This window comes from Myzus persicae, unplaced genomic scaffold (genome assembly GCF_001856785.1).
Source record: "Myzus persicae strain clone G006 unplaced genomic scaffold, MPER_G0061.0, whole genome shotgun sequence".
Taxonomy (NCBI): domain Eukaryota; kingdom Metazoa; phylum Arthropoda; class Insecta; order Hemiptera; family Aphididae; genus Myzus; species Myzus persicae.
The window spans coordinates 744,080-758,456 of NW_019104122.1; the positions used below are offsets into that span (position 1 = coordinate 744,080).

At 28.8% G+C, this 14,377-nt stretch overlaps 1 protein-coding gene across 1 annotated transcript in view; it reads right to left on the minus strand.

Annotated features, from left to right (window-relative positions):
- Positions 1 to 2,917: 2,917 nt before the first annotated feature.
- Positions 2,918 to 14,377, minus strand: part of LOC111038959 (dopamine D2-like receptor) — a 50,167-nt gene continuing 38,707 nt past the window's right edge. Inside the window, exon 6 of the mRNA XM_022322227.1 lies at positions 2,918 to 5,235. Coding sequence (XP_022177919.1) covers positions 5,021 to 5,235 — 215 coding nt within the window. The 3' untranslated portion in view covers positions 2,918 to 5,020. The remainder of the gene's footprint in view (positions 5,236 to 14,377) is intronic.

Genomic DNA, 14,377 nt, shown 5'->3' on the forward strand with positions numbered 1-14,377 from the left:
CATCTAACTTCACATGTTTTAATAATAATATAATATATAAATAAATAAACATACATTTATGTAATTTATATTTTGTAATTATGTTATGATATTATATAGACTAGATTGGAAATTAATATGTATGAATTTTGATATATTATAATCTTTAACAATAAAAAAAAAATAATAATAATAACAACAACAAATTATTATTATATAATAATATTCCTTAAAAACTCATATAATTACAAACGAAACATTAATAATAATAAATGGGAGTATTGTGTATTATAAAAGTTCTTATTATTTTAACGTTAGGTATACAATATTCCGAGCGCGATATAATTAATCGACGACGAACTAGATAATAATATGATAAAAAAACAGATAGTTTTTTCAACGTTCAATATAATACATATTTATAGGTAATAATATATACAGGATACAATAAATCAATGAAGTTAATAGATATAATAAATTACAATAACAACAGAGTTTTAAAAATATTCATCGTTGAATTTTTGTTGTACAAACTTATTGACAAAAATTAAAATCTTAATTAATGAATATTATTTCTAATTAATTAATGAACATTAAACTTAATTTATTCCGTTGAAGTTTCAATAAAATACTTTTTTTTCCTTTTTACTCTAACTTTTTTTATCCAATAATAATAATTTAAATATACGATACAGCAGCAAAACCAAATGATCAAATTAAATGGTTTTTGACTTTGTAAATATATTTTCATCTTTAAACCAATGAATATTGAACAATTTATGATTCTACTTGATGAGTATTAAAACAAATGAAAGAAGTTTTTTTATCATCAAATTATTCAGAAGCATACAAAAAAAAAAAAAATTAAAAAAAGTGATATTTAATTATTTGAGTTTGAGACATGCGTGGAGTTGTCTTATTACCGCTCGAGGTACGTAATACACATAGTACCTAATAATAAAAAATAAATATATAAAGAAATCATGTTTAGACATATTTTTAAAAATGATAATAATATTATGTAAAAACATTGTAAGAGGTATGAGTTGCAATGTGTACTCACAATATCTTGTTAAAATAAAAATTAAGCACTTAGGAATAACAACCAACATTAAACAAAACAATATTATAATAATATAGCAATAGTTCCTATTATAATAATTATTAATTATAACAATTACAATAATTATTTAATACATATAAGTACAAATATGTATTTGTGAAAAATAAATAAAAGATGGGTATTGTGATTTGTGAATGATTAATGTTACTACTTATTTATTTATTTTTTTGAACAACATAAAAAAAAATATTAAGTTAAAATACCTCTATCTGTTTTTTATTTATGTTTTTGTTAATTGTTACAAAAAATATTATTAGTAATTTAGGATTTGGTAATTTAAATTTTGATAATTACGGTTAATAATAGTATTATAATATATTTATTGTAATAAAACATTAAATTATATCCTGGTGTTATTATTTCACTAAATCCTGCAATATTTTGTTTCAACAAAATATGTAATAATAATCAAAGACAAACTTTGTTATCTATTCTTTGAGCAAAAATGACCAGTAGTCTAAAATCATATTACATTATTCTGATAAAATATTAATCTGATAGTCTAAACACGTATGTAAAATATATGTACACACACACATAATTAGAAATTATAATAATATTTATGTTACAAAACAAAGTTTGGTTGTTTGGTTGGCTGAAAAACAATTTGTATTTGTCCAAAAATTATGTTATTAAAAAACTAAAAACAAAGAAAACGAGAATTAAATAAAAGTAGATGGTCATATAAACACGCATTCCTTGAACATTTTTTCGGAACAGAATATGATTAATATTTGATTTGGGAATATTAAAATTACATTCTTGATTATTAATAATTTAAACTATATTAAATCTGTGTACGTCGATAAGACGGTCACAGTTCACTGACTATAACTTAGAAATAATTCAAATAGAAAATATGGGAGACAATTTTATTCAACTTTACTTATTACAACCTTCGACTTAGAATTTTTGAGTAGAGCTCGAGTTTCAATATATTTGATTCTTTTTAATGGTACACCTAACATGGTGATTTCAGAGCTATACATTTTCTTTATTGCGTACTATAATCTTAACAATGATTTTTTAAGGTGTTTTCTATGGGTTTCATGTTTATGGTATTTTTTCATTTGATAGACAACTTTTATCTAGTTTTAAGAATACGACAAAAGGTACATTCATACATGTTTTTTTCAATTGTTAAGGTCATTATAATTTGAGCCCTACTAATGAGACAAATAATTTTACATATTTAATGTAGGTTTATTAAATTAATAGTGTTTTGGATGATAGATTTTATTTTTAAATCGTAATTCATCAGCTAATTTTCAATTATTGAAGTATTGAAATTTGAAAGTAGTAATTTTATTAAAAATATTTTTGATATTCTGACAAAATATAGCACTGGAAATTTATTATTGGTATTTGTGAAGAGAATTAAAAATATAATTAAAACTGAGCTTGAAAAATATGAATAAAAATCTTTAATCCGATTTTATAGAAGTCAACTCTAAACGTATTTTAAAATGTCTTCTCATTTGTTGTTATTGTTATTATAACTGTGTAATTTAATTGAAGCATACAAACAATTCTCGCTTTTCTAGCGTTATGCAATTTAAAAATAATTTTATTTAAAGGTAAGTTTACGTGTTTATTAATTTCTCAGAGTACATTTTAGCAGGTAGAGTAATAAATTGTTATTTTAATTAAACATTTATAATATGTTTAGTCTTTACAATACTATTTGGACATTTTGAAATAAAAATAGTTGAAAAAATTACATGGCTTTGAGATAATTTTTTTTTGGATTTCGCTTTCTAAGTTGTGTGTAGATATAATATACAAATGCCAAAGAAATATAATATAACATTACGGATTTTCTAAAAAAATTAAAATAAAATAAAATATTCATCATGCTTACTTTTGTGAGAGAAATATTATGAATTACATTTTCATGTACAATAAATTCATCCTACAACAATTGATGATCGTATATTCGTATATAATACTATCACCTAAAACCACTAAAATTGAGTACAATAATTACTAGCACATAATAATATAGATCTACAAAAAAAAAAACTTTAGATAGAGATAAGATTGTATTGTGATTACTAATTTAACTGATAGTAAAAGTTGAAAACGTATGGCGTAGTGATAACAGTTATATTATAACGAGGCTTAAGAGCATTTAACCAGCCTAAAAAGGATTTTTATGATCTCGGCATAAGTAATTTAATTTCGCTTACTACTTATTTGAACTTATCATTTTTAATGGATATTCAGTCATCAACTCACACAATAATTAGTAAACAAGTTTTTAATTACTGGTGAAAACTTAAATTTTTGTTAGTCAGTTGTAAAAATAGAATTTTATGTCAAAGTAAAACCCCATAATAGTCGAAACCCAATGACATGGTTGTTAACTATTTTTTAATAATACTATGATAATATTGTTAGAATAAGTCGAGTGATCGTCGTCGTCTTTGTCGGCTTAAAGACACGAGAGATACCGGGTTCGTTTATTATCGTCAAAGTTTATCGTACACGTATATTATAATATCGATACGACTGAAATATCAATAGGTAGGTAGGTCTTGCAATTTTTTGTGACTTGTAATCAATAACGACAATCTCAATTTACAGTTATATTGGATTAGATGTGAGAAGTTCAGTGTGTAGTTAATATTTTGACAGTTTTCTTAAAAATCGCATATCATTGCACATCGATCTAAATAAATTTGTTTTAAATTTCAAAATCCAAGTTGATAACTCACATATACTTATATACGTATTAAGGAACTGTAGCAGACGTAAGTAGATCCGGCATACTAATGTGTGTGTGTCGGTTTCTCGAAAGTGTCAGTTGCTTCAAAAATTGAATAAAATTATTGATATCTGCGATTGGAAAAATTGTATTCATGTTTGTAATATTTCTGTGCAGATATTTATATCTTTTTTTTGTACAGGTACCTACTTATAATTGTCAATATTGAAGCCCCATAAACTCCTCATCCTTATAGTTATAACTAGGGCCCGGATTTCATTGCAAAATGCATTTTCTAGGTAGTCTAGGACATAGTTTAGTACATTAAGTACATAATTCGTTTCATGTACCAGCTGGTTCTTCAAAAGATAACTTTTATTTTTCATGTTTTAGCACTTCAGGTCATGTTATTCATTTTTAGTGCATAATAATATATTAATACGCCGTACAAGCAATGGTCGAAGTGGCTCTGAAAATAAGTGGAGGGATGCCTTTCATAATTTATAGCTGCCTTTCATAGTCTTTATATATCGTTTAAATAGTCATACAGAATAAGTTGAGAGACAGAAAATGTGAATTATTAAAAGTGGAGGGATGTCATCCCAACGTATCCCTCACTTTAACCACTGGGTACAATCTTTTGTAAAAACTATTCAATTTAGGAAATTCAAAATATTACACTAATAAATATTGTTTTCATAATATAAATATTAATAGTTTTCAATCGTGCATGAGTTTGGTTTTTATTTCTTCGTAATATTGTTTTCTTAGTTAAAAGAAGAGCTGAAAATTCTAAAAATTAAATTATCGTTTAGTTTTCTCACGTAGTTGAGTGCCTACTAACAAAATGTCGGTCATTTTTCAAAGGTATTAATGAGTTAAGAAGGAATTTTGTTTATTTTTTAAAGCATTTATTCATAGTTTTTAGAGTGTTCAAATTCGGGATCTAGTTATAACATTATAGTTTTAATTTTAGTAATAATATTATGGTAATAATTTAATAATAATTAATGATACGATAAATTTTAATAATAATCATATGTTACAGGAAGTGACTGCGAGTGCATACGACTGCACATGCAATTATTGATGATGATGATATATGGTTGATGCACACACACACACACACACACACACACACACAAACAGCAACGGCTTCATTTGCCGCAGGCGTTCGGTGCGAAGCTCTTGCCGGTGCCGTCGGCCACGGGTCAAGTGCCTATCCGCATTAGTTTTTTGAACGCCTTCCGGAATTCCGGGTTGAATATCGTGTAGATCACGGGGTTGACGAAGCTGTTCATATAGCCCAGCCACGTTGTCAGTATGAACATCCGGACGCCGGGTGAACACTCCTTGTCCAGCTTGTGACAAATCGCGTCCAGTATGTTGCACGTGAAGAACGGCACCCAACAGAACAGGAACACTCCTGAAACACGAAACGTTATTATGACGAAATTTTTATAATAATCGTGTGGGGTGGGGGTACGTCTCGAGTAGGGCAAAATTGTTCGAATTGGCGGGAGGGGATGGCGGGGCACCAGTAGAAGTGTCCAGCGATTTTTTTTTTCAAGTAAAACGAGTAAAATGTTACGATACAAATTTAAGATCTCTACGAATAAAAATATACAGGAAAAGGTCATGGCATTTTATTTTTTTATAATGAAACAATTGCTGGTCCTCCGGCTTCCGGTCACTGGTATAATTGCGGTGCCTAGGGCAGGGTCGAAGTCAACAATGTTATACATAGTATAATAATTTTTGTATTTACTGACAATTTGAATAATTTCTGCGACCAACTTTTCAATTCAACCGACTTATTTTGGTGACAAAATTATTACTTGAATGAGCATCCAAACAAAAATATTCATTTTTCAATATATTTTGATGTTCGAATGATCTGAGATCAGTAACACAAACTGCAGTGATACATCTGTATGAAGGACTATTCTGTAGTACTCATGCGCCTATCCTATATCTGAACTTTACTATAAGTAATATTGTTTTAAGTTATTTCAAATTATAACTATCCCATGGTTCTGTAACTCAGATTATCATAACAATAATATTTATTTATTATTATTACTTTTAAAACAAGCGCAGTAAATATTAACTTTACTAGAAATGAAAATGAAAATATCCCATTAGCTAAAATAATTATTTATGAATTACTCCTAAACTAATATATACAAATTAATAGTAATTTTAATTAATCAAAATACTAATTTTTTTAATTCATATTTAAATTGTCAGCTCTGGAATAACTTATTAATTTATTGCAAGTAAAATACCATTAATATATTCTGCATAACTAAGAATATTATAACTTCAAATTTGTAATATGTAGATTGAACATTTAAAGTAAAGAACAAAGACGGTCCTTAGTAACTTAATTTTTATAACTATTCAGGACATTGATTAAAATTATTTATTAACTGACACGCCCAGAAAGTTTTTTTAAAAAATATTTTTCTTGATTTACAGTATCCTAGTAAGAGTTGAATTTCTGCTGTTTTCTTTATCAAAATAAAGTAGAAAAACGTCATCTGATAATTATAACATAAAGAAAAAACTACAAAATATGTTTTAAAAAATTTTATTACGGTTTTTTTATTTAATAGAAAATTCTATTTTTTAGACATAAAATCAAAACTAAAGGTTTAAGTATGTTTTTGTTCGGATTTAATGTGTGTATGACTATGCGTATGAGTGTTGTTGTGCATGAAAGTTACAAATAAAGCATTTAAGGCATATTCAATTAAATTAATAAATAATAATATAAATACTACACTGCAGTGATATTACAGTTATTAGCTAGTATGTGTTATTATGGCGTTACTTGCATAGAGTAATATTACTATATGGTTAATTATAAGTTATAGATACACTGATGATGGTAGTTTTAACGTGTATATTTTTTCAAACGAAATGAAAATGAAATTACAATTTAAATATAGTGTGCTTGACCTCAGAGTTCTTATACAAAGGGCAAGTTATTCTTATATACATCACTAAACATGCTCATCTCACTACATCATTTAAGAGGACGTCACCCCGAATGTGTTGTCTCCATCTTACAAACGTAAAATATAGATGATTTTAAGTGCACAATAATCCATTTTATTATGTTATTTTTAAAATTAGAGTGCATTATAAAATTTAAAGGTAAGAAAAGGTATTATATTTTGGACTTCTCGGAAGCTTTTATTTATATTTTAATTACGAATGGAAGGCATTATAGGAGGTAAATCATTTTTATGGAATATGTTTGAGTGAAGAAGTTACGTAAAATATAAAAATAGATTTACTAGACTAAATATAACTATATTTAGTATTTATTACATTAAGACAACTTTTGTTATAATTGTATATATTAAAAAATAATAAATATACATACAATTGAATTTCGATTCATGTATACTATGTATATTCACATTTTCATAAAAAATCCCTATATTAAGAGTTTATAATAAAAATAATGTCGACACGTGATACTTCTTTAAATTGCATAAAAATGAAAATGGCAAATAACTCTGTAATATAATTATAATAATATATGAATTCTTGATGAATTATGTTATATATTCGGATATTGAAAATCCTGCACTTGAATTAATTTTTTTCAAATAATTATAAGTTATTAAAATATCCTCTCTAAAATATAATATAATAAGTATAAAACAATATAATCGAACTACTTTATTTGATTAAGAATAATACTAATGTGTGAATTCAAAAATGTTAGTTTTTAAGTAGTAAACCATGTTTATTCTACGTAGGTTGTAGAATGTAGATAGGTATTCACTATTTTGCCATTTTCGAATGTCCTAAGAGTTTTCCTTATGCACTCAATTATCTGTACCGAATCGACATTTTTACCTTCTATATGGTTTAAACCACAGCACAGAGTTTAAAAACCAGAGAGTTATACTTATGCGTGTTTGGTTATTCATTTAATAGTACGTCACACAAGAATATCAGTTATAGCAATATATAATATTGGTTAAACTCGAGAACCGGCTTGTCACAGCTCGGCGGCTAACGAGTTTCAGACAATTTTAATCAGACGATAAAAGTCCTATCGGCAGGTGTGGTGGTGTGGATTACGCAGAGCACGTTTGGGTTTTTGAAGCCGTGGAAAATATGCAAGGGAATTAAACCCATCGTGGACGATCACACCAGACGTCCCGGTGACGGCTGTGTAATGAACAGTATACTACTATTGTAATGGAATAATATAAATTATATTATATCATGAGCAAACCACTGATAACGCGACGCAACGACAATAATAATAATGATGATGACAATAGTTATATCACTGCGGTTTTCATTACAGAAGCTGGCGATGACGAGTTTGTGGGTTGGACATATGTGCAGTATATTATACACATTGATCACCGCAACTATGTTGACTCCAATATTTTTTTTTTTTTTTTTTAATTTATTCAACTACGGATTTTTACAATTTTTAAATGTAACATATTCAAAGACAATATATATATTCTCAAACATTTTTATAACATTTTAAAAGTGTCCTGGCATTGGTGACATCCGCTTTTTTTTACAAATAAAAAAACACCGTTGTTTTATATAAATTGTAAATCAGGCGTCTCTTTCAAAATGTTTATGTATGATGTATCTAAATCGAATTTCGAGAGAGTGGTTTTTTTAACTTTGTGTATTGAGAATAGGATCTATTGGTGATTGGACCGTGTCATAATAAGTTTAGAAGATAAGATGGCTATAATGATTCGAAAATTATAGTATAGTACATCGTACTAATCCATCGACACTTTATAATTTGCAAATAAAATAAATACTAGATCCAACTTTACAAAATAGATTTTTATTTTTGTAAAAGCATTTTTAAATAGTTTTACCCATGCATTATATACATTTTAATATCTCAGGAGCTATACTCGCTTAAATTTGGCTTTTCCATTTTAAAATGTCAAAAATATTGTTTGTTTAACAGTTTACTGAAAATAAGTCAATATCATTTTAAAAAAAAAGGAGTTAGAAAATTATATGAATAACTAATCTATGTATTTGAAAATACGTACCTTATACGTATTTCAAAGGTCAGAATTTGTATGAATAAATTATTAAATCGAAAATTGGGTTGACCATGGTTGCAGTGGTGGATCTAGTGCTTAATTTCGGGGGAGGCGAAACTATAAAATAATTTACAACATCAATACTACACACTACTGTGGAGAACACGGGCTAAAACATAGGGTAATTACATTGCTTCTTTCGCCACTGCATAGTTTCAGGTGAATCACTGTGTATGTATTGGTAAAAGGGTCGGTATTTCGTGAATGTTTCGGCCGCCATCCACTCAACTACTACTGCAACTAGGTATATCGTGTGACTCTTATTTACCACACTTTTTTTTTTCGTACTGCGTCCCATCTAAAAAAATGCAAACTCGTCCGAAACGCGGCCACCTTGTATTATACAGAGTGTCCGTGGTAATAAATTACGTGTGATTAAGTCTTTTAATACGCAACATAGAGTGGGATAAAATAGTGAGCGTAGTAAGTGCAACACTATAGTTTTTTTGATATTTCATTTTTTTTATTTAAAAAAGTGCCCAAATCGTTTTAATTGTTTTAATTTCCAACACAGATAATAAGTGAAAAGAAAAAAACTACTACAAGACGTCAAACTTCAGCTTACTGTTTTTTCGAAAAACATAAAAGCAACGAATACCATAACTATCTCTTAAAAGTATAATATTTGTTGGATTTATACTAAGAGAGAGATAGCAACAGATCATTTATTAAAATATTGTACTTCTATAACTCTGTACACTAGTGCTCAATAATAGACACAATATCAAGTTCTGTGAAAACATAATATTATTATAATACTATTATGTACTATATTAACTTATTAATTGAACTCTTGTCGAGAAATAAACGTTTTTCGATATTTTTAGTAACTACTCCAAACTAGATTGGCATTTTCTAGAGAGAAAATTAAAAACAAAGTAAATATTTTTGAAGATAATGAGTATTCACTCTTAAATGAAATCTCGAGCATCACGCATTGAATTTGTATTGTTTTCTCTAATCGTCTACCAATATATGTATATACGTATAAACGAAATTAATTCAGAACAAAAAAAGTCATCATTGTTTTTCGGTTTTTAAATTATGTTTTTCATTTAAAAATGTATTGTTCGGTATTCCCAATGAATAGTTTTTTTATGTATGATAACTACCTATATTCTTCAACCTTTAAGAAAGTGTATATTACTAAGCTCCACAGACGTAACCCGAAAAAATCACATAATATACGAATATCTTCGGGTAAATATGAAAGTAATTGAATAACAATATAAAAATAAGAACCGGGAACGGTTTAAAATAAACATTCATGTATAGACACCTCACTTACAGATTACTATAATTTAGTATGTAGTACCTATATCATATATTGTTATAACAATATTAAACTTTATTGACTTTTCGACAGGCTAACCCTTTTTTTTTTTAGTTTTGTTTATTCACGTAAATACCTAGTAGATACGTATTATGACTGATTTGCCGATAATATTTTAATTCTTATAATACACACACATTGAGTAATATGCATACAAATACATATTTTCTATTAAGTTATTCTCTTAAAATAATTATTATGATAATACGAACGTTGTATGCCCACTCATATAATTAAATAATATAGCGCATTAGTTTGTAAACAATGAGTAAGTGGAAAAATGGTCCTCGACAAAAGCAGTAGGTATATAGAACTATATTATATACGAAGGTACCCGAGATTCCGCAACAGCGTGTATGATATGTTTACCAATAAATTAAAAATGTGGTCGTATTAAAAAAACGCTCATAGGTGTATTATGCGCCAGCCGGAAACCGAAGTTTCCGGTAGTTTTATAATTAAAACCCTGCGTCCAGCAATAGATATTATTATGCAATGATAATATAGTGCCTGCCGGTCGCCATATTATATTATTTTTTAGAATCGCTAAATTATATTTTTTAATACACTTTAAAATTGTAATCATATTATTATCATTCATGTCAGACGTCCTGTCGTCGGGAGAAATAAGTTTAGGTGAATTTTCCCAAAACATAACACTTTACAGTGTATTTAAACATTCTATGCAAACATTGTAATATCTAATTAAAGAATAAAGATACGACGATGTACCCATTTATTGCTCTGCATATAATTCCGAGCCTGTTAACATCGCCCAGAAAACACTACGAGTTTAGTTATAAAATTGTTGTTCATACTTTTATTTAGTGATTTTATTTGTTTAGCTGCTATTATAAATATTGTATTCGTGTTGATATAATAACATCCAATAGGTTGGTAAAATGTCGCCATTTATTTTTTATTTTCCCCCAAATTGTTGCCCAGGCGTTTTAATTTAATAATTCAACGGACTTGTTTCAATTCGATACTATTTCCAACATTACAAATTTCGCCTTCGGTGTCTATTCTTAAATAATTTGTTATTATTTTTTTTACAATGGTTTTTGCTTTTAAATTGTAATAATATGCCATAACGTGTTTTACAAATTCACTTAAACGTGATTGCAATTTACAGATACATTTTTACAACGTACCCAAACGTGTTACACCCTTATCGTCACGCCATACTGGTAATAATCATGATAATGATAATATACAATATATTTTACTTCACAACACGACGTCGTGACTGGTCGTGCGCCCTATAATTGAATGAAATGCCGCTCTAAGAGGTCGATTTAATTGTCGTGTCATCATCGCGGAAATCTTAAGTTCGTTATCGCAATCTCGTCGGTAACCATTAGTGTCTGCTGTCACACACGTTTATTTCGAAACACTCCAGTGTTAGTGCACCTCGCATGCACTTCCGAAAGGAAGAGCTCCTACCCGTACATTATAATATTGTGTAACGTCGTATATACGTAATATAGCGGTAGCCTGCTACTGTAGGCGCATTAAACACTTTTCACATGGGCAAGGAAGTGAAAGAAAATTATTTTTCCACCCTATATATTATTATAATATTATATCAATTATATCTACCTAAGCAAAAATTGTCATAAACCCATCAGTCTAATTCCACGGCGATACACGAACGCCATGATACGTATTATTACTTGGCTGATTCGACCTGGAAAAATATCATCGTTTTCAAACACGGAAAATTCGCACTGCTTAGGTACCTACGTGCACTAACGTAACGAAAATTATTTCACAAATAAACTAAATTTATTGAATTATTGTAAAAGCATGCGTGTCTATAGAAATAATAATATATGATACAAAATCAAAAATTAAATCAATCAGAGATCTCGCAGAGATTCACAATAAGATTTTGGTACCTAACCAGTTTTTTCCATAGAGGTGGTAGAGGCAAATTTTAAGTTGCATTATTTTTTTTAGTTTACATTTAAATACACAAGTAATTTACATAACCATGACACACCCCATATCCCATAAATACCTTAAATATTCGTTTTCCCTCCATCATAAATATTGGGTGCCTATAACAAATACGACATAGCAATAACGGATATAATGTTATGGTGTGTAATAAACAACGTTATATTATATGATGGCAATTAATAATAATTAAATCAAAACATTCAAATGTAATATTTGCATAACAGCTACAAATCAAACCCGGGCTTGATTATTTATTTTTTATTAAATATACCTCGAATACAATGTTTTTATTTCCAGAATGAGATGCCAGCGGTCGGTCCAAAATAAATACTCCAAAAAATAGACTGAACCAAGATAAAGTGTACATAAAAAATTAAAAAATAATAACGAGCAATAAAATTCAAACAGTATACCGTATGAAATAATAATAATAATAATAATAGGACACTATAGGTACACGTCAAGCGTGAAATTTTGTCGGGTTGCTTGGGAATTGTTTGTACCGACTAAGCTCCCTTTACAGTCTTCTTATACAGTATGATCTACGCGAAACACTACGACTAAAATTATCTAGAAAAGACATAAAGCACAATATGTAATCATAATATTGTATATATAATATATATAGGACGATTCGATAGAAAATGTTTGGCATTCAGCGCACGTCGTCGCCCTCTCACGCACACACAATAATAGCCACGCGCAATGAACAGAGCGTAAAAAAGACACGTCGCACCTTATAATATAACACAATAATCGTAACGTATCGCATTATTATTATTATTATTATTATCATTATTATTAAACACGGAGTTTTTAACGTTGATTATTCATCACACGTCGTAATTGCATGGGAAATCGGCGGAAGCGCCCGAGTGCGCACGATGCGCAGGCCACGTTAGGGGCGGTTTCTCCGAAATATTTTTATGCGTTTTTTTTATACTTGACATAAAAAAATACACCGAACGGCCGAAGCCACGAGCGTATATACATGCGTACATAATATTATAATTATATTATGGGCGATCCCGGCATAAATGTATATATATATATATATATAACGTAATGCGATGTCGTTTAGAGCAGGTGCCACGGGCTTCCGACAACGCGTGTTTGAATTAATTACGGGAAAATGTACACGATATTTCAAGCATGAAACAGTTGTCGCGACGCCGACGTCCCCCCCCCCTCGTCGCTACACGTAGCCTTGTTTTAGACCCGACGAGTTGGAGACCAAAGTTTTCTTTTGATTGGTAGTCCGCAATGCTCATTGAACTCGATGTCATCCGTACGCGATTGGTTACAGTAATACAGTTGAACTTTGTTAACTCGAACATTTTTAACTCGATATTTGTCGATGACTCGAACTTTTTCCCAGTCACTAGGATTCCCTATTATTGTATAATCCTAGGATGGCTTCAACTGTTTGGCCGTCTCATCCGACTTTGCGTTAACCAAGTCCAACTGTATATTAATATTGGAGGTGGTTGATCCCAAAAACCTTATGGTCTCGGTTCTCGATCCGATCTCGAACCGAATTTTTTAATCATAATATATCAAACCGAACGATTTAGTGTGATTTGTTACATAATATTCAAACCGAACATTTTGTTCAACATACAACCGAACTCGTAGCAAACACTTCATTTAATACTGAATATTGTAATTTATTGTAATTTACTTTTATAACTGAACCCATTACCCAATACAGACTGTTGAATTAAACGCGGAAACAAACTTTTTAGAATTTTTTCAAACTGAAATATACCAATTTGACACTATTTTAGTGTTGTATTTTTCGTCGATAATAGATAAAAATAAGGTGAATCTTCGAACTTTTTGTTTGAGTTTGGTTCGGTTTAGATTTTTTAAAACCAGGGTCGATGTATACTATCAGTATACACTCGAACCGATCTTTAAGTGTTCGATTCTTTCAACTTCAAACGGTTCGACACACCTCTAAATTTAATACTAATAACGGAATTTGTATTGTTATAATTGCTTCATAATAACAGAACGTGCACACAACACTATGGGTCACTTTGCATATGATAATAATTAATATTAAATAATAAAATATCCAACCTATAAAATGTAATGCAAAATATTTCGTAGACTTTAATATTATAATTATTAATTTGGGTATACTCGAT